General features: G+C 47.5%; 1 protein-coding gene across 1 annotated transcript in view; it reads right to left on the bottom strand.

Annotated features, from left to right (window-relative positions):
* LOC308526380 (uncharacterized protein) overlaps positions 1–20,679 on the bottom strand; it is a gene marked incomplete at its 5' end in the record, with an annotated part of 49,450 nt that overhangs the window by 16,575 nt on the left and 12,196 nt on the right. The window contains one exon of the mRNA XM_081101509.1: positions 20,310–20,391. Within this exon, the coding sequence (XP_080957635.1) occupies positions 20,310–20,391 (82 nt within the window). The remainder of the gene's footprint in view (positions 1–20,309; positions 20,392–20,679) is intronic.

Below are 20,679 nucleotides of genomic sequence, written 5' to 3'. Positions count from 1 at the left end.
TACTCAGGAGTCACCTGGACACCGTCTCTCTGCCCATCCCCGGCCCTGCGCCAGGTGCCCTCTGTCCTTGCACAGTCACTCCTCACAAGAGCCCTGAGGGGGAGGCAGGGACAGTCCCTTCTCACACAGGAATAGGCTCTGCACTCACCGACTCTTTGACCACCGACTCTTCTTACTCCAACTCTTCACACCAACTCTTCACACACTGACAATTCGCACCGACTCCGCACCACCAACTCCGCACCACCAACTCCGCACCCACCAACTCCTCACCCTCCAACTCCACGCCCACCGACTCCACGCCCACCGACCTCGCACCTAACATTCCACTGTCTCCATGGCTCCCCAACCAAACTGCTCTAGGCCAAGCATTCTAAACGGCTCTGCCAGAGGCTCATGCCCCATGCCAACTGCTTTAGGAATACGCCAAAATTAGGACACTCTCCCCATCAAGATTAAGATCTATCTGGCACATAAAATATAAAGAAACATAAAGGTTATGTTTATAGATCCTATACCATTATCAATGGAAATTAACCACTTCATTCTGATATGTCTGTCTATGTTTCAAAAAATTATTTTTTCCCATCAGCCACATTACAGAAATTTGATTCGTTCCTTTCAGGGAACTACACAGTCATTTTATTTTGTGAAGTCTTACCTACAGAGCCCAGCTTGGAAATTCTCACCATCGACTGTCAATAGTTCATACGAAAGACCCCTCAAGTCCACCAGTCAATTGCCTAAAAAACAATTTGACAGACCACTCACTAATGTGTAGTTTATAAGGAAAATGAACAAAGTAAAGCTATATATTTGAGAAATATTTTATATACATATATATTTTTAAAAATATATATTTTATTGATTTTTTACAGAGAGGAAGGGAGAGGGATAGAGAGTTAGAATCATTGATGAGAGACAAGCATTGATCAGCTGCCTCCTGCACACTCCCCACTGGGGATGTGCCCACAACCAAGGTACATGCTCTTGACCAGAATCAAACCTGGGTCCCTTCAATCCCCAGGTCAGCCCTCTATCCAGTGAGCCAAACTGGCTAGGGCTATACTTTATATATTTTTAAAAAATATATCTTTATTGAGTTCCGAGGGGAAAGGAGAGATAGCGAGAGAGAAACATCAATGATGAGAGAGAAGCATTGATCAATTGCCTCCTGCACGCCCCATAATGGGGATCAAGCCCCCAACCAGGGCATATGCCCTGACTGGGTATCTAATGGTGACCTCCTGGTCGTAGTGATACACTCAATCACTGAGCCATGCCGGCCGGACTGGAAAATATTTTAACAAAAGGACTTTGTACATAGCTTTCAGTGCAAGGAGTACTAAATTAGCACATGCAAGAAAGACATTTAGAGAACAAATATACAGGCACCCTCAGAACAGAATTTAAACATTTAGGCTGCCAATCAATTATTTCTAAACTAGTAATGGTTTACTTGGGTGAATTAAAAAACTCATTCTTAATTTAAGACAAATTTAAATTGTTTAAAGTAGATGAAATCTTTGGACTTAGATTGGGGGTGGGGGGAGAGTACTGATTAGCATTTCGATTCATTATCCAGCTCCAATGACTGTTATAAAATTACTGAAAGTGAATCTGGACAAGCAATGGGTCCGAGCTGCTGGTCACTCCTTGAGCCAATGAAGCAGAGACAGGGTTGAGATCATTTATTCCATGAATGCAGCAGAAGGAGAGAGCATTAGGTCACCCACAGACGTCTGCTATACCCCCAGTCCCCCACCCCCAATAAGCCAGCTGCTTATCTTGGGTAGAAGGACAAAGATCCCACGGGAAAGCAGACATTTCAGGCCTGGGAAAGTAGGAAGGTATAGTGGTTACAGGTTACAGGCAACTCGGGCTGGGTGTTGGCAGAGGCCGGGTGGCTCCGGGACCATATTACAGGCAACGAGGTTGCTGATCTAGGCCTTTCTCAGAAAGGAGGGTGGCCTGCATTCCTTTGTTAGCTCCCATGTCCCAGGGCGGACAACTCTCCACCAGATCAGAACGTGCTTTCCCTCATTAGAACAGAACAATCATGGTTAACAGAGCACCATTCATATTCCTTGTAATCATAGCGAGTCCCCAGCAGTCTATTCCTGCCCCGAACAAAATAACAAAACTGAAAAAAATCCCACCTAAAGGGGTTACTTTTTCATAACTATCTCAATCAATTCCTCGTACAGAAGCTATTCCATAAATCTAACCGCCTTCATTTGTGGGCAGCATGATGAGATTTCAATTAGTGTCCAATGAAATGTGATCCAACCTGGAAACAAATTTATAGATTCAGTGACCTGAAGTGAGAACACAGCAGATAACATATACTTTAAGGAACCTTGCGATAATGAAAATTATTTATCATTATGCAAATCAAGATTTCAAGAACAGTTGAATTGATGAGCTTATGCCAAAGGGATATAAACTGGATGATTAAAAATTTCAAACTCTCTGCTCCCCGTTTTCAGGGCCAACATTTTAGAGAAACGATGCAAAATTTATGAACCTAGTGCTATTTTTAAGGAAAATACATAAGAATGACACAGAAAACAGGATGAGGCCGACTGAAACCACAAAAGAGTGAGCACAAGCCTGGCACAGTGATGAGCACATTGCACACATTGCATCTCATTCACTCAACTCAAAGTCATCAAGGTGTTCCATGAACTCCCATGGACTGAGCTGTATTTTGGACCACAGATATGCACAAAGGTTAGGAGTCACAGAAAGTTTTCTTTCCTAAAAATTGGTCCACGACCTGGCCGGTGTGGATCAGTTTGCTGGAGCCTCATTCTCTACATGGAAAGGCTGTGGGTTCAATTCCCGGTCAGGGCTCATACCTAGGTTGGGCGTTCAGTCTCCAGTGGGAGTGTGTATGAGAGGCAACCAATTGATGCTTTTCTCTCACATCAATGATTCTCTCTCTCAAATCAATAAGCACATCCTTGCCATAGGATTTAAAGAAAAAGTGGGTTCCATTAGGCAGTGGAAAGTCATTCTCAAATTTTCAGTTATCAATTCTTAGCAACTTCTCCAATAGTTTCAAAGAATACCTTGAAGCTAACTAAACCAGCAATACCATTCTTTTCTTTATACAAGCAGGTTTACCGGCACCCGAGCCTTGTCGGCCTGGTTCAGTGGTTGAGTGTCAACCTATGAACCAGAACCAGGCAGTTATGGTTGGCTTCCAGGTTGGGGCCCATGTCCCAGTTGTGGCCTCCATCCCCAATGCGGGGTGTCCAGGAGAGAGCCAATCAATGGTTCTCATCATTGGCGTTTCTCTTTCGTGCTCCGTCTCCAGTTTTCTGTGAAGTCAATAAAAGTATATATAAAATAAGTATTCTCCTCAGAAAAATGAATAAAGAAGTAAGGGTAGAGGACGCCCTGACTGGAGATGGCAGTGGGTCTCTGTTGTGGCCCCACGTAAACATACCTGGGGAGGTTACATAGACAAGCCCCTCTCCTGCTGGGCTAACGCCTCCGGTCCTGGTGGGCCCTCTTCCAAAGTGATCAGAAGGTCTATGGTGATTCTGCTGCACAGCCGAGTCCAGCACCACCGGCTAAGTGTGGGGGATGCTGATCTCACAGGGACACGCTGCACACGGGCCCCTCACAGGGTCTCACCGCAGAAACACAGCTGCCATTCGCTCCCTCACAACTCTTGCTGACCAGGCCGGGCACCCGACTCGCGGCTCCAACTACCTCCCAGCCTTCCACAGTGGGTCCACGTCCACAGGGAACTCACTTCCCCTCTCAGCAATTTCCTCAGTTTCTCCACAGGCTCAGGCTCACAGCCCGGAATCCTCTGCACGCCACTGTTCTTCAGAACCAACATCGTTTCTAGCACACAGCGAACCTTAAAAACATAAAGAAAAGAAAGATGCCGAAACCGGTTTGGCTCAGTGGATAGAGCGTCGGCCTGCGGACTGAAGGGTCCCAGGTTCGATTCCGGTCAAGGGCATGTACCTGGGTTGCAGGCGTATCCGCAGTGGGAGATGTGCAGGAGGCAGCTGATCGATGTTTCTCTCTCATCGATGTTTCTAACTCTCTATCTCTCTCCCTTTCTCTCTGTAAAAAATCAATAAAATATATTAAAAAAAAAAAAAAAGAAAAGAAAAGAAAGAGAGAGCCATCCATTTCAAATGGTCATCACTTCAACTTGGGAAGAAACAAACCAACTCTGCACGTGGCCACCACTGCTGATAAACCCTATGGTCGCAGGCAGACCATACCCACTCCAGCCTCTGCAGCCTTTTAACATGACCCGGCACCGGACTCCTGCCAGACCTCCACCGGGGCCTGGACCACTACCCACAGAGCTCCCCTTCCCTCTCCTGCTCCCCTCAACCCCCCTCCTCCCACTGGTTCTCCCCCCTCCCTGCACTCCTCCCTCCTGGCCCTGGGCTCTGAGCCACCCCTCCTCTCCACGACATTGGCCATTCCTTCCCCACCCCTGGCCTGTACACTCTTTAACTTTTCAACTGGAAAGAATGTCACACTGAGAGAAAAGTCGCAAGCACAATTCAGAGACCTCCCAGAGAGCCCTGTCTGAGATTTCTCCAAGTATTCACTTTTCAGTGAGAGCACACAGCATCACACCCACCCATGCACAGTGTCCACTGCGTATGTTAAGGGCTGTGCGTCCTCAGAGGGCTCAGACCACAGCACATCCCAGTGAGCATTTCCGGTTTCAGGATGGTCCCGTCCTCCCTTCTGAGCCTGTGTCTCCTGCATGTAGTGCTGTCCACTAAAGGCCCAGCTGAGAACATGCGCTGACCCCGCCTTCCCTCCCACCCATTCTCCGCCTGGTCAGTTCCAACTCCCACACCCTCTCCCACACCCACGTCCACTACCACAGAGCTAATCCTCCCACCACCATCTCTGACCCCTGAAGGGGGTCTTCCTGCCTGACCACCTTTGTCTTCTACGTTGTAGCCAGGGTGACCGTTAGCACGAACCCTTCCCAGTCCATTTTCCCACTCAGAACCCTCCAGGTGCCTCCAGGATCAACGCCCAAGTCCTTGCAACGGCCTCTGCCCTGCTCCCCTGTGGCACCCTCCCCTGCTCCTCGCACATCCCTCAGGGCTCCCCTGAACTCCCCTATCTCTTATCTGCACAAAAGGAAAAGAGGCAGGAGCTCTGCTCAGCCCTGTGTTCTACAAGGGGAAACTGAGGCTTGGAAGACTCAGGTTACATTGCTGTCCACTGCTGAGCCAGAAGTCCAGGTCGCTGACACCTGAGCCCCGAGCCACACGGCCTTCCTCAGTGAACATTTGTTGAACAGATGAGTGTGAATTAAATCGATTCTTAACTCACAAAAGACCCGAGTTTTAGTAAAGGAATAAGGTTTGCTCACACACTCATGATAAAAACATCTTCATCCTAGGAACAAACGATAACAGATGGCTAGGGCATGGCACACAGCATTTCCCCACTTATTTCACCTGCTGCTCAGCATCTGCACACTTAGGCACTTAGGAGGCAGGTCGAGGGACCCACCGTCCCTGGTCTGGTCCTGGAACGTGCTGCCTGCCCCGCTGGCTTTGCCCTGGTCTCTCTGATCATTGCCAGGGACATAGCATCGTGTTTTCTCAATGAAAATCCCCATTTCTCAGCCTGAACAGGATAAGTTCCTTATCTTTCTCTGTGAAAGTTCCAGTCAGTTTTTCCAACATGTAGGAGATGCGGAGAGACTGTAGCAGGTGGAAGTCATACAAAAGGGCAAGGATGGTGAGCCGGCTGCCACCCTCTGTGCCTCCGCTTCCCTTTCTATAGACGTCATGGAACTTCCTCAGCGCGGCCTCCTGAGAGGGAGCTCCGACCTGCAGGAGTGAAGCAGACCCAGCGTCATCGCACACACCTGACCATTGTGGCAGCGTGCTCCTCTCAGGGACCCTTCTTGTCAGCCAGCTGAGGCGTTTATGCTGAAAGAGTCAGTCCTTTTAAAACCAGCGCAACAACGCACACCTGGTAGGACACTCACGGCCACGGGACATACCCTGTAAGACCAGGTCTGCGTGTGCAGGGTTGGCACAGAGCCACGCGGACTGCTGGCTGCAGCCCAGAGCAACGGCCACAGCACTGGGACCTTCCTGTGAGCCACCCTCTCACCTTCTAAGTCCAGGGGGACCGCCTCAGCCAGCAGCTGTCTAGCTCTTGGAAACAGAGCACCGCACATCTGTCTGCAGCGCTGCACATCCCACAGCCCTCATTCTGGAGCGCAGCTGAGCCTGGAGGAGGAGGTGGGAGCAGCACCAGGTGGGGGCGTGGAGCCCTGTGGAAGGGGCAGTCGGAAGGGAGGCCTGCCAGATGCAGTCCTGTGGGATCTGGGAAGGAAGACCCAGAGACCCAGCAGCCGTGACCGGCCACAAAGCCACTAGATGGAAAAGATCAAACTCTGAGGAACAGGGGCTGGAAGAGGAACCCTGGGGGAGGGGGGTAGAGCAGGTTATGGGGAGCGCCTTCAATTGTGGGTGCTGGTGAGCTTGGCCCGACAGGTCAGAGTGTCGTAAACACGTGTCACTGCTGAAGGAAAACACTAAATGCTAGAAGCCTCCAGGAGGGGCGCAGATGTGCAGGAGGGAACCATGACTTCACAGAGGCCAGCGCCCATAGACAGGGGCTACTCCTAATTGAATAAATAATACATTTAACCTGTAAACTCCCAATTGGAGCCTTTTCACTAAACATCAACCTGGAGAGCAAGCCATGACCACGACATTATGTTCAAATAGAACTTAAAAAAGAGAAATTAGCCAAGCCGGCATGACTCAGGGGTGGAGCGTCGACCTAGGAAGCAGAATGTTGCGGTTCAATTCCTGGTCAGGGCACACGCCCAGTTCAATCCCCACTGTGGGGCGTGCAGGAGGCAGGTGGTCAATGATTCTCTCTCATCATTGATGTTTCTATCTCTCCCTCTCCCTTTTTCTCCTAAGTCAACAGAAATTGACTTTTAAAAAGAGAAATTAGAATTCTGCAGATATAAAAATTATGTATACAATGGAATGTTTGAATGGTTGAATGTTTTCAACACACTAATGGAATTACTTAACTACATCAAATTTTCTCAAAGTTTGAATTTATTTGAAGTCTTTAAAATAAAGTATAGCAATATCTTGACCCATGCAGCTCCTAGGCCAATGGAAACTAAGGAGAAAAGAAACAAACGGGACTCCATCAAAAGATAAAGCACATCAACCAAAAGAACAAGAAAGCCCACTGCATGGGAGAACACACTTGCCAATGTTATCTCCAATAAGGGTTAATTCTCCAAAATTTACAGAGAACTCCTACAACTTAACAAAAGGAAGGTAAACAATCCAATCGAAAAATGGGCAAAGGACCTAAATAGATATTTTCCGAAAGAGGACACACAGATGCTAGCGAGGAGAAGCCTTAAGAGAAGATTGAAGAGTAACCCAGCCTGTAAAAACTTTAGCATAGAATTGGCTATTGGAAGCTGAGAGTCACTTTGGCTCAGTTATCAACCTACTTTGCACTGGATTCAGCAATTGCCTTGTAATTACCCACCTACTAGAGAAATTGTGCCTGGTACATGTGCCTTGTTGTGTTGTATTATGTGCCCTGAAATCAACGCAGCAAACCCAAGCAACAGCAGCCTCCTGATCACCACACCCTCTGAGGATCAGCAGCTGTATGTGAATCTCCCCCCACCAGCCAGAAGAGCCTCCAAAGCTGTGAACAGCACCCACCAGAGGAGCTGCTGCCAACTGTGAAACAGCTGCTACCGCAACCGCCCAAGGAGCAACCACAGCCCAAGGAGCGACTGCCACCCAGGGAGCATCCACTGTATGACTCAATGTCTCGATATGGCAGTGAGATCAAACATGGGTAGACAGAGAAACCCCCAAAGGAAAGAAAAGGAGGACTCGCCAGAAAAGCAGCTAAGTGAAACCCAGGCATGCAGCATGACAGAAAAAGATTTCAGACTAAGGGTCCTAGAGTGCATAAACCAGACGGAGGAAAAAATCAACAACATATACAAGAAGCAAGAAGAAACAGATGAAAAAATCAACAACTTAAGTAAGACCCAAGAAGAAATGAAGAGTGATATAGCTGCAATAAAAAAACACCATTGAAAGTATCAACAGTAGACTAGCAGAAGCGGAGGACCGAATTAGTGAATTAGAAGACAAGGAAGCAAAACACACCCAAACTATACTGCACTTGGAGAAATCAATTAAAAGACAGGAGGTGAGCCTAAGGGAGCTTTGGGGCAACATGAAACGAAACAACATACGAAAAATAGGGGTGCCAGAACAACAGAAAGAGGAACAAGGATTAGAAAACCTATTCGAAGAAATCATATCAGAAATCTTCCCTGAGGTGGGGAAGAAAAAAGTCACACAAGCACAGAGAGTCCCAAACAAGGTGAAGCCGAAAAGACCCACACCAAGACACATCATAATTACCATGGCAAATGTTCAGGACAAAGAGAGAATCTTACAGGCTGCAAGAGAGAGACGGAAAGTGACATACAAGGTCTCTCCCATTAGATTATCAAATGATTTCTCAACAGAAACACAGCAGGCCAGAAAAGAATGGACGGAATTTTACAAACTTATTCAAAGCAAAGGACTGAATCCAAGAATACTCTATCCAGCAAGGCTACCATTCAAAATTGAAGGGGAAATAAGAAGCTTCACAGGCAAAAAAAGGCTAAGGGAGTTTATCACCACCAAGCCAGCAATGCAAGAAATGCTCAAGGGACTGTTGTAAAAAGAAGAAACAAAAAGCTCAGAAAGAAAAGAGCCACACACAAAAAAAGAAATGGCTACAAACAAATAGCTCTCAATAATAACTTTAAACCTAAATGGATGAAATGCTCCAACCAAAAGACATCGAGTGGCTGAATGGATAAAAACTATGACCCATACATTTGCTGTCTACCAGAGACCCACCTCATTAGAACGGACTCACACAGACTGAAAGTGAAGGGATGGAAAAATATCTTTCAAGCAATAGGAAAGGAAAAGAAAGCTGGGGTAGCAATACTTATATCAGACAAAATAGACCTCAAAGTGAAGGCCATAACAAGAGATAAGGAAGGCCACTGCATAATACTTAAAGGGATCAATACAACAAGAAGATATAACCCTGGTAAAGATATATGCACCCAATGCAGGAGCACCCAAATACATAAAAAAAACTCCTGGAAGATATCAAAGGAGAGATCGACAACAATACAATCATAATAGGGGACTTTAATACAACACTGACATCACTGGATAAATCCTCTAGACAAACACTCAGCAAAGAAATAGCAATTCTAAATGACTCACCAGATCAGATGGACTTAATTGACATCTTCAGAACGCTTCACCCCAAAGCCACGGAATATACATTCGACTCAAGTGCTCATAAGACGCATTCAAAAATAGACCACATATTGTGTCACAAAGTCTCCCCAAATTCAAGAAGATTGAAATCATACCAAGCATCATCTAAGACCACGACAGCATAATATTAGAAATAAACTACAATAAAAACAACCGAAAATACTCAAACACTTGGAAGCTGAATAGCATGTTATTAAATATTGATTGGGTTACCAATGAGATCAAAGAAGAAATTAAAAACATCCTGGAAACTAATGACAATGAAAACACAACAATCCAAAACCTATGGGACGCAATGAAAGCAGGCCTGAGAGGGAAGTTTATAGCTCTACAGGCCTATCTCAAAAAACAAGAAAAAATGGTAGTAAATCATCTATCTCTACAACTCAAAGAATTAGAAAGAGAGCAACAAGAAAACCCCAGAGTGAGCAGAAGGAAGGAGATAATAAAGATTAGAGCAGAAATAAATGACATAGAGACCAAAACAAACAAACAAACAAACAAAAAAACACAAACAATACAGAAAATCAATGAAACCAAGAGCTGGTTCTTTGAAAGGATAAACAAGATTGACAAACCTCTAGACAGGCTCACCAAGAAACAAATAGAGAGGACCCAAATAAAGAAAATCAGAAACGATAGAGGCAAAATAACAACAGACCCCACAGAAATACAAATGATTGTTAAAAAACACTATGGACAGCTTAACTCCAACAAACTAGACAACCTGGAGGAAATGGACACATTCCTAGAAAAATACAACATTCCAACACTCAATCAGGAAGAATCTAAAAATCTCAATAGGCCAATAACTATGAAAGAAATTGAAGCAGTCATCAAAACACTTCCAGCAAACAAAAGCCTAGGACCAGACGGCTTCACAGGGGAGTTTTGCCAAACATTCAAGGAAGAACTAAAACCTATCCTCCTCAGACTACTACAAAAAATTCAAGAGGAAGGAACACTTGCAATCTCATTCTATGAAGCCAGCATCACTCTAATACCAAAACCAGGTAAAGACAACACAATGAAAGAGAATTACAGGCCAATATCCCTCATGAACATAGATGCCAAAATCCTCAACCAAATATTGGCACATCGGATCCAGCAGTACATCAGAAAGATCATACACCATGACCAAGTAGGATTTATCCCAGGGATGCAAGGATGGTACAATATCCGCAAATCAATAAACGTGATACGTCACATAAACAAACTGAAACAAAAAAATCATATGGTCATATCAATTGATGCAGAAAAAGCATTTGACAAAATCCAACACCCATTTTTGATAAAAACTCTCAGCAAGATGGGAGTAGAAGGATCATACCTCAACATAATAAAAGCCATATATGACAGGCCCACAGCCAACATCATACTCAATGGACAAAAACTAACACCATTTCCCCTAAGGACAGGATCAAGACAGGGATGCCCACTCTCACCACTCCTGTTCAACATAGTACTGGAAGTATTAGCCATTGCAATTAGACAAGAAGAAGAAATAAAAGGCATCCAAATTGGAAAAGAGGAAGTAAAAATGTCCTTACTTGCACACGACATGATATTATACATACAAAACCCTAGAGACTCCATCAAAAAACTACTAGACTTAATACACGAATTTTGCAATGTAGCAGGATACAAAATTAACCCCCAAGAAATCTGAGGCATTTCTATACACCAACAGTGATCTTTCAGAAAGAGAAACTAAAAAAAAAAACAATCCCATTTACCATCGCACCAAAAAAATTGAGCTACCTAGGAATAAACTTAACTAAAGAGGTAAAAGACCTCTACTCAGAAAACTTCAGGACGTTGAAAAAAGAGATAGAGGAAGACATAAACAGATGGAAGAACATACCATGTTCATGGATTGGTAGAATCAACATCATTAAAATGTCCATACCACCCAAAGCAATCTATAAATTCAACGCACTTCCCATTAGAATACCAACGACATACTTCACAGATCTAGAACGAACTCTCCACAAATTCATCTGGAATAAAAAAAGACCCCAAATAGCTGCAGCAATCCTGAGAAAGAACAAAGTAGGTGGGATATCAATACCAGATATCAAGTTGTATTACAAAGCCACTGTTCTCAAAACTGCCTGGTACTGGCACAAAAACAGGCATATAGATCAATGGAATAGAACAGAGAGCCCAGAAATCGGCCCGAACCAATATGCTCAATTAATATTTGCCAAAGGCGGCAAAAACATACAACGGAGTCAAGATAGTCTCTTCAATAAATGGTGTTGGGAAAATTGGACAGATATATGCAAGAAAATGAAACTAGACCACCAACTTACACCAAACACAAAAATAAACTCAAAATGGATAAAGGACTTAAATGTACGATGGGAAACCATAAAAATTCTAGAAGAATCCAAAGGCAATAAAATCTCAGACATATGCCGAAGCAATTTCTTCACTGATACAGCTCCTAGGGCACTTGAAACTAAAGAGAAAATGAACAAATGGGACTCATATCAAAATAAAAAGCTTCTGCACAGCAAAAGAAACCATCAACAAAACAACGAGAAAACCCACTGCATGGGAAAACATATTTGCCAATGTCATATCTGATAAGGGCCTAATCTCCAAAATTTATAGGGAACTCATACAACTTAACAAAAGGAAGATAAACAATCCAATCAAAAAATGGGCCTTTGCCCATCTAAATAGACACCTTTCAAAAGAGGACATTCAGAAAGCCAAGAGACATATGAAAACATGCTCAAAGTCACTAATCATCTGAGAGATGCAAATCAAAACAACAATGAGGTACCATCTCACACCTGTCAGACTCGCTATCATCCACAATTCAACAAACGACAAGTGCTGGAGAGGATGTGGAGAAAAAGGAACACTTGTGCACTGCTGGTGTGAATGCAGACTGGTGCAGCCACTATGGAAGACAGTATGCAGTTTCCTCAAAAAACTAAAAATGGAACTTCCACTTGACCCTGTGATCCCTCTTCTAGGAATATATCCCAAGAAACCAGAAACACCAATCAGAAAGGATATATGTACCCCTCTGTTCATAGCATCACAATTCATCATAGCTAAGATCTGGAAACAGCCTAAGTGCCCATCAGTAGATGAATGGATTAGAAAACTGTGGTACATCTACACGATGGAATACTATGCTGCTGTAAAAAAGAAGGAACTCTTACCATTTGCAGCGGCATGGATGGAACTGGAGAGCATTATGCTAAGTGAAATAAGCCAGTCAATGAAGGAAAAGTACCACATGATCTCACTCATTCATGGATAATAGAGACCATTATAATCTTTTGAACAATAATAGATACAGAGGCAGAGCTGCCTCAAACAGATTGTCAAACTGCAGCGGGAAGGCCGGAAAGGGTTGGGGGGCAGGAGGGAATGGGGTAAGAGATCAACCGAAGGACTTGTATGCACGCATATAAGCATAACCAATGGACATAAGACACTGGGGGGTAAGGGAGGGCGGGGGATTGTCAAGGGCGGGTTGAAAAAAAAGGACACATATGTTATACCATTTCTAATACTTTAAGCAATAAAACTTAAAAAAATAAAAAAAAAACCTGTTAAAAAAAAAAGAAAGAAAGAGGACACATAGAAGGCCAAGAGACATATGAAAACATAGTCAAAGTCACTAAACATCCAAGAGATGGCTTCACAGCGGAGTTTTACCGAACATTCAAAGAAGAACTAACACCTACTAGTATACTCCTCAGACTGTTTCAGAAAATCCACCAATAATGAACTCACACAGAGAGAAACTAATACAACAATCCCATTTACCCCTGCCCCCCAAAAATTAAGATACCTAGGAATAAACTTAACTCATGAGGTAAATCACCTGTACTCGGAAAACTACAGGATGTTGAAAAAAGAGATAGAGGAAGACATAAATAAATGGAAGGATATACCGTGTTCATGGATTGGTAGAATCAACATCATTAAAATTGTCCACACCACTGGTAGCAATCTATAGGTTCAATGAAAATCCCATTAAGAAACAAACGGAACATTTCACAGACCTACAACAAACTATTCAAAAATTCCTATGGAATTTAAAAAGACCCCAAATAGCCACAGCAATCCTGAGACAGAACAACAAGGTTGGAGGGCTAACAATACCAAATATTAAGCCATATTACAAAGCCTCAGTTCTCAACACTGCCTGGTACTGGCACAAGAACAGACGTGTAGACTAATGAAATCAAACAGAGAATCCAGAAATCAACCCAGGCCATTAAACTCAATTCATATTTGACAAAAGAGACAACAATATACAATGGAGTCAAGATAGTCTCTTCAATAAATGGTGTTGGGAAAATTGGATGGATACAAGCAAAAAAAAAGAAAGAGAGAAACTAGACCACCAACTTACACCAAACACAAAAATAAACTCAAAATGGATAAAGGATTTAAACATAAGGCGGGAAACCATAACAATCTTAGAAGAATCCATAGGCAGCAAATATCAGACATATGTCCATAGGCAGATGAATCCATAGGCAGCAAAGTATCAGACAATCATCATCAGAGAGATGCAAATCAAAACGACAAGGACATACCATCTCACACCTGTCAGAATGGTTATCATCAACAAATCAACAAACACAAGTGCTGGCGAGGATGGGGACAAAAAGGAACCCTCTTGCACTGCTGTGGGAATGCAGACTGGTGCAACCACTGTGGAAGACAGTGTGGAGTTTCCTCAAAAAATTAAAAATGGAACTCCCATTGGACCCAGTAATCCCACTTCTAGGACTATATCCCAAGAAATCAGAAACACCAATCAGAAAGGACATATGCACCCCTCTGTTCATAGCAGCACAATGTACAAGAGCTAAGATTTGGAAACAGCCTAAGTGCCGCACTTAGCAGATGAGTGGATTAGAAAACCGTGGTACGTCTATACAATGGAATACTACGCTGCCGTAAAAGAGAAGGAACTTTTACCATTTGCAACAGCACGGATGGACCTAGGGAGCATTATGCTAAGCAAAATAAGCCAGTCAGAGAAAGACAAATATCATGTGAGCTCACTCGTTTGTGCAATATAATGAAAAACGTAAACGGATGAACACAAAATAGAGCCAGAACAAAAACTATTTTAGAATATAATAGAAGCAATCCTGTTATTTGAAGATTTTTCATATTTCCTACAACTTTTGTGATATACTATGTTAGTATAGTTTTGGTAATATTATTATATTTTAAATCTTTTTTCCTACAAATATTAACGTTTATTACATGGAATATTTTGTTTAAAAGTCTTTCTTGAAATATGAATGTTCATTGCACATAACATCTTTACTAATAAAAGGTTAATATGTTAATTAGACCAGGAGACCTTCTAGATCTGAGGTCCTCAAACATTTTTAACCGGAGTCCAGTTCACTGTCCCTCAGACATTCCACACATGCGCACTGCGGGCACGGGACGAGTTGGCTGCTAAGCAGGACAGGCAGTGGCGGCAAACCACCCGCGGGCCAGATAAATGTTTTCGGCGGGCTGCATGTGGCCCGCGGGCCGTAGTTTGAGGACCCCTGTTCTAGATGTCCTTTGGGGAAAAGCCATGGTAGTGGGGCCGAGGCAGAGGCAGTCAGGGGTGATTAGGCCAGGAGGAGAGGGCACTTGGGAGCAAGCAGGCCATCAGGGGGGTCAGATGGGGGGCAAGCAGGCCAGCAGGAAAGGCAGACGGAGGGGAGCAGGCCGGTAATTGTGGGCAATTGGGGGTGAGCAGGCCAGCATTGGGGGCCAGTTGTGGGTGAGCAGACCGGCAGTGGGGGGCAGTTGAGGGTAAGACAGATGGCTGGGGGCTGCTTAGGGTACACAGGCCTGCAGGCAGAGTGGTTAGGGGCAATCAGGCAGGTGAGTAGTTAGGAGCCAGAGGTCCTGGATGGTGAGAGGGATGTTTGATTGCTAGTTTAGGCCTGATCCCAGAAATCATGCCCAAACCAGCAGTCAGACCACCCCTAATGGGTCCCAGATTGGAGAGGGTGCAGGCAAGGCTGATGGACACCGCACCACCCCCACACACGAATTTTGGGCACCGGGCCCCTAGTCTATATACACTGAGTGGCCAGATTATTATGACAACACCATCAGTATTTCGTTGGGCCACCTTTTGCCTTCAGTACTGCGGTGAATTATCTCGGCATGGCTCCCCAAGATGTTAAAAGGTGATATGAGTAATCTGACACCATGCCTGATGAATAGCACTGTCCAGTTCTGTGAGATTTGAGGGTTGTGGAACCAGCTGCCTTATGGCTCTTTGAACTTCGTCCCACAAATGCTCAATTGGATTGAGATCTGGTGATTGTGGGGGCCACATAAGCAAGGTAAAGTCTCCCTCATGTTGTTGAAACTACTCCTGCACCATACGAGCACCATCATGGCACACTGTCTTGTTGGAAGACGCCATTGGGATACGCCATCAACAAGACAGGATGAACTTAGGTATGTTGTGCTATTCAGATGTTGTTCCATGCAAATTAAAGGGCCTAAATCATGCCAAGGAAAACATGCCCCAAACCATAACACTGCCCCCACCAGCTTGAAGGGCTGTACTCATGCATGTGGGGTGCATGCTTTCATGTTGTTTCCACCAAATCCTCACTCTGCCATCTGCTGATGCAACTGGAAACATGATTCATCTGACCACATGACTTTTTTCCAATGCTCAACTTGTCCAATTCTTGTGTTCCTGTGCAAATTGGAGATGTTTTATCTTGGTAACTGCAGACAGCAAAGGCGTTCGACCAGGCCTTCAGCTTCCATATCCCAAACAATGCAGTGTATGGCTTATTTGCCTACACACATCAGGTGGTCATAATAATCTAGCCACTCAGTGTATATAAAGTCCTAAGCTATCCTTGGACCAGTGCTATGATGCACATTGACCACCAGGAGTCAGACACTCAAAGCTCAGGCATGGAAACATGGAACAGACAGATGAACCTCAGAGGGAAGGAGGAAGGGGGAAGGTGAGAAGAGATGCACCAAAGATCTTATATGCACACTAGAGGCCCCCGGTTGGGTCCCTCAGCCTACCTGCAGGGATCGGGTTGAAACCAGCAGTGCGACTTGCCCTGAGGGGTCCTGGACTGTGAGAGGGCCCAGGCCAGGACGAGGGACTCCGCTGGTGCACGAATCCGTGCACCCGGCCTCTAGTTCTTTTTAAAAAGTTTTTCTTGAAATATTAATGTTTATTGCACATAACATCTAAATATATAAAAGCCTAAGTTGGACCAGTGCTATGATAAGCAGTGAGCACCAGGGGGCAGAGGCTCAATGCACAGGCATGGAACCATGGAACAGCTTGATGAATCTCAGAGGGAAGGGGTTGGGGGAGGGCGGGAAGAGATTCACCAAAAATCTTATATGCATACTAGAGGCCCCCGTGGGGGTTCCTCCTCTGGCCTGTGGGGCTCAGACATGTCCTGAGGGGTTCCGGATGGTGAGAGGGACAAGGGACCCCACTGGTGCACAAATCTGGGCACCAGGCCTCTAGTTATAGGTCAAATTGTTTTTCTTGAAATCTTGTTTACTGCATGTTGTTGTGCCCAGATTTCAAGGTTCCCAAAATGCCCACCAGGGAGCCAGCGAGTCCAATGCAAAAGCAAAGAGTCCTTCATTTCGAACTAGTTCGGCTAATCAACCACACTCACCAATGCAACGGTAAGCCCCAGTGGCCGAGAGAGAGCAAGGCCTGATGGGATTGTGGGTTTTATAGAAAGGGCAGGGGAGGGGACTGTGGGCCACGCCCATTGGCCAGGCGCGAGTCGGGTCTTGTTACACAGGATGTGGTCATCTCTATGGCGCGCACGTCCCTTGATTGACATTGGTTAGTTCAAAGAAAGCCCGGGCGTGGCCAGTAGGGGCCTGGGCTTCTGGGAAGAAGGCACTCTCCTGAGCACATGGCGGCCGCCCCAAAAATGGAGGACCCAGGGCAAGATGGAGGCCGCAGTCCTAGCCCCCCCCCAGGGCGAGCTGAGCCCGGGCTCCAGGGGCCAGTCCGGTTGCCGGGGGTCCAGCACATCGACCAGTTCCAGCCCAGACAGGAAGTCCACATCGTCCGTCTCGTTCCTGGGGGCGCTGGCGATCGCCTCCTCCTCCATCTCCTCAGGCGAGGGCATGTGCCCCACCCCGCCGCCACTGCTGCCACATGGGTCTGGTCCGGGGGCTGCGGGCGGGTGGCGGCCTGCGCCGGGCTCCCTCTGTGGGCTGGGGAGTCGGTGCCCGAGGCCGCCAGCAGCGTGGTCAGGCTGTGCCTCATTGGGCCCGGCAGCCGGCCCACATAGGCCCCGCAACGAATCGCCCTTTCAGTTACCTTTTAGGATAAAAGGGCAACGAGGAACCTGTTAGTGTGCGAGGCCTGCTCGGAGGTTGTGGGTTTCCATCTCGAGAGAAGGAGCGCCAGGGGCCTATCCAAGGGGAGCTGTCCGGGGGCCTGCCCGCGGGGAGCTGTCTGGCGGCCTGTTTGTGGGGAGCTGGTCCTAGGTCAGCTTTCACAGCCAAGATGGCCAAGGACTCAGCAAACCTCAGCCGCTGCCCACTCCTGTCCTGGTAAATAACGTTTTATTGGAACATGCCTTCCACTTGCGTCTGTCCGTCTACCACTGCTTTCTCTCCACGGCAGTGAAGCGAAGTCGCGGACACGGAGGCGGAGTGGCCCGCCAGCCTGAACAGCCACCCGCCCCTCAAGAGACACCTGTGCCGGCGCCTCCGCACAGGACACGCTCTCGGTGGCGAGTTCCAGCGTCTGCTCCTCTCAGTACGAGAGCTGCACGATTGAAAGCTCAACGTCCCCAAAGTGTAAAAACTGAGAAGCCCCCGAGCGCATCAGCCGCCTCCCACTGGAGGGAACCCCTGAACCTGTGCTCAGTTCCTGGCTGTTGGCCTCCGTCTAATCCAGTGGTTCTCAGCCTGCTGGCCCTTTAAACACAGCTCCTCATGTTGGGACCCAACCATGACATTATTTCCGTTGCTACTTCATAACTGTCATGTCACTCTGTTATGAATCGTCATGTAAATATCTGATCTGCAGGATGGTCTCAGGCGACCCCTGTGAAAGGGTCGTTCGACCGCCAAATCGGTCGCGACCCACAGGTTGAGAACCACTAGTCTAATGGCTTCATATCCACCAACTCCTGTGAAACTGCACTTGGTTCTCCGTAAGTTGGAGCGTCGGGGAAGGTGGATTTGTCTCCTTGCCATGACCGAGTGATGGATCGGCGTCCGCCCCGACGCCCTCCCAACCCCGTCACACTTCCATGCGGGTCAGCTGACTGCTTCTCCAAAACTGCTACCAGGTTCTCAGCATCAGGGACACTTCAGTGACAGCTCAAATAGTTTGTCACCCACATACTCCTGTTTCTTTAAATCAATTCGAGGCAGTGGAATGAATACGCAACCAGGAAAGAGGTTTCCCTGAGCGGAAACAGGCCTGGCTTCATCTCCGGGACCTCCAGTGCACACTCACCGCTCACCGCTCACCGCTCACCGAAAGGCCCGCTTCTGTGCCGTTTTAGGAAAAGGGTCTTTAAGTGCAGCTTGAGCCCGTCAGCTTCAAGATGCAGAAGGAGATGGCGACTTGAAGGCAGCAACCGAGACACGTGACCATCAAAACGGGGGGCAGGGGGCAGACTTCCTGCAAGGGGGGGAGGCGCAGTATGATCTATTGAAATAAAGGGCTTAGACAACATGGGCTGGAGAGGGGGCAGACGTGGGTGGTCCTCTTACCCCGTCCTCCCCTCAGTGCTCGGCCAGCTGACAGAGCCGGACAGTGGCAGAGCTGACCCGCGGGAACTCAGTGGGCAGCCTGGACCGAACCCCAGTACCCCCGCCTCCCTCGTCCTGCCCCCCTACCCTCCCCTCCCGTCTCACTCAGGACCTCTCACCAGGCCCTCCCACCCCCGGCCTCACTCAGGACCTCTCACCAGGCCCTCCCACCCCCGGCCTCACTCAGGACCTCTCACCAGGCCCTCCCACCGCCCCGCCTCACTCAGGGCCTCTCACCAGGCCCTCCCACCCCCGGCCTCACTCAGGACCTCTCACCAGGCCCTCCCACCGCCCCGCCTCACTCAGGACCTCTCACCAGGCCCTCCCACCACCCCGCCTCACTCAGGGCCTCTCACCAGGCCCCTGCCCCTAGGTGCCCTCAAACAGCTTGTGCTGCCAGTTGGAGTAGGAACCATGAGGGCGTTGGGTGCAGAGCCCAGAGGTGCACCACCCTGGGACCCTGCCCCCGAGGCTGCTCCAGGCTGGGGGCCGAGCCCAACTGTGACCGCAGATCTACCTTCTTCACCAAACCCGCCGGAGAAAGGAGCCAGCATTCCAGTGCCAGTGCCACAGCCAGCAGTGCCAGTGCCCCGTGAGCAGCGCCAGGCCTCCCTCGCCGGCCTCACCATGAGCTTTATCTGCAGTCACGCCCACAGGAACGGGGGACCAGGCCCAGGACAGTGTACATGGAAACCAAAGCAAACGCGGTTCCATTCCTCACCCGAGGGCATTTTTTTCATTGACGTTTACGGAGAGTAGAAGGGAGGGGGAGGAGAGTGGGAAGAGACACAGAGAGAGAAACATTGATGTGAGAGAGACGCATCGATTGCTTGCCTCCCAGGTGCGCTCCGACCCGGCCAGGGAGCGAACCTGAAACCCACGTACGTGCCCTTGACCAGGAATCGACCCTGAGACCCTTCGGTTGGTGGGCCGACACTCTAACCACTGAGACCACGTCCAGGGCCGATTCCAGTTTTAAGAGGATCCTCTATTAGGAAAGAAACCGATGTTGTCCACGTGCAGAAACCCTGCTGTGCTATCCACATGCCACTCAGGCACGCAGACCAGGGGGAGATATGTTCAGGCTACAAGGCGTCACCTCCATCCCAGGAGCACGCAGCCGCAAAAGCGCTTGCTTACCAGCTGCTGGCCTTTGGGGCCCCAGCCTGCATACTGCAGCTTCGCGTAGCTCACCTCCGGCGGGTCTAGGCTCTGAGGGTCCCTGGAAAACATGACAGAGAGCAAAATGGTGGGAAGGAACGGAGAGTTAAGTGCTGTACTTTGTTCTGCACTGAGCCTCACTCCCCCCCCCACACACACACACACCATGTCACGCTCTCCAGGAGCCATCTCATCGGGACCAGGGCCCCCAGGCGTGTGAAGTGGACTCAGGTCCTCATGCTGAGCCCCAATAGCAAATATTCCCTGGGAGCGAGCCTGCGGAGGAGTCTATGAACCGATTTTTAAAAATATTCAGAACCGCCTGGGCGGGGGATGGGGGGCGGCGCAG

Source organism: Myotis nattereri (genome assembly GCF_964212035.1).
Source record: "Myotis nattereri genome assembly, chromosome: 10".
NCBI lineage: Eukaryota > Metazoa > Chordata > Mammalia > Chiroptera > Vespertilionidae > Myotis > Myotis nattereri.
This window is presented reverse-complemented; position numbering and strand designations above follow the sequence as displayed.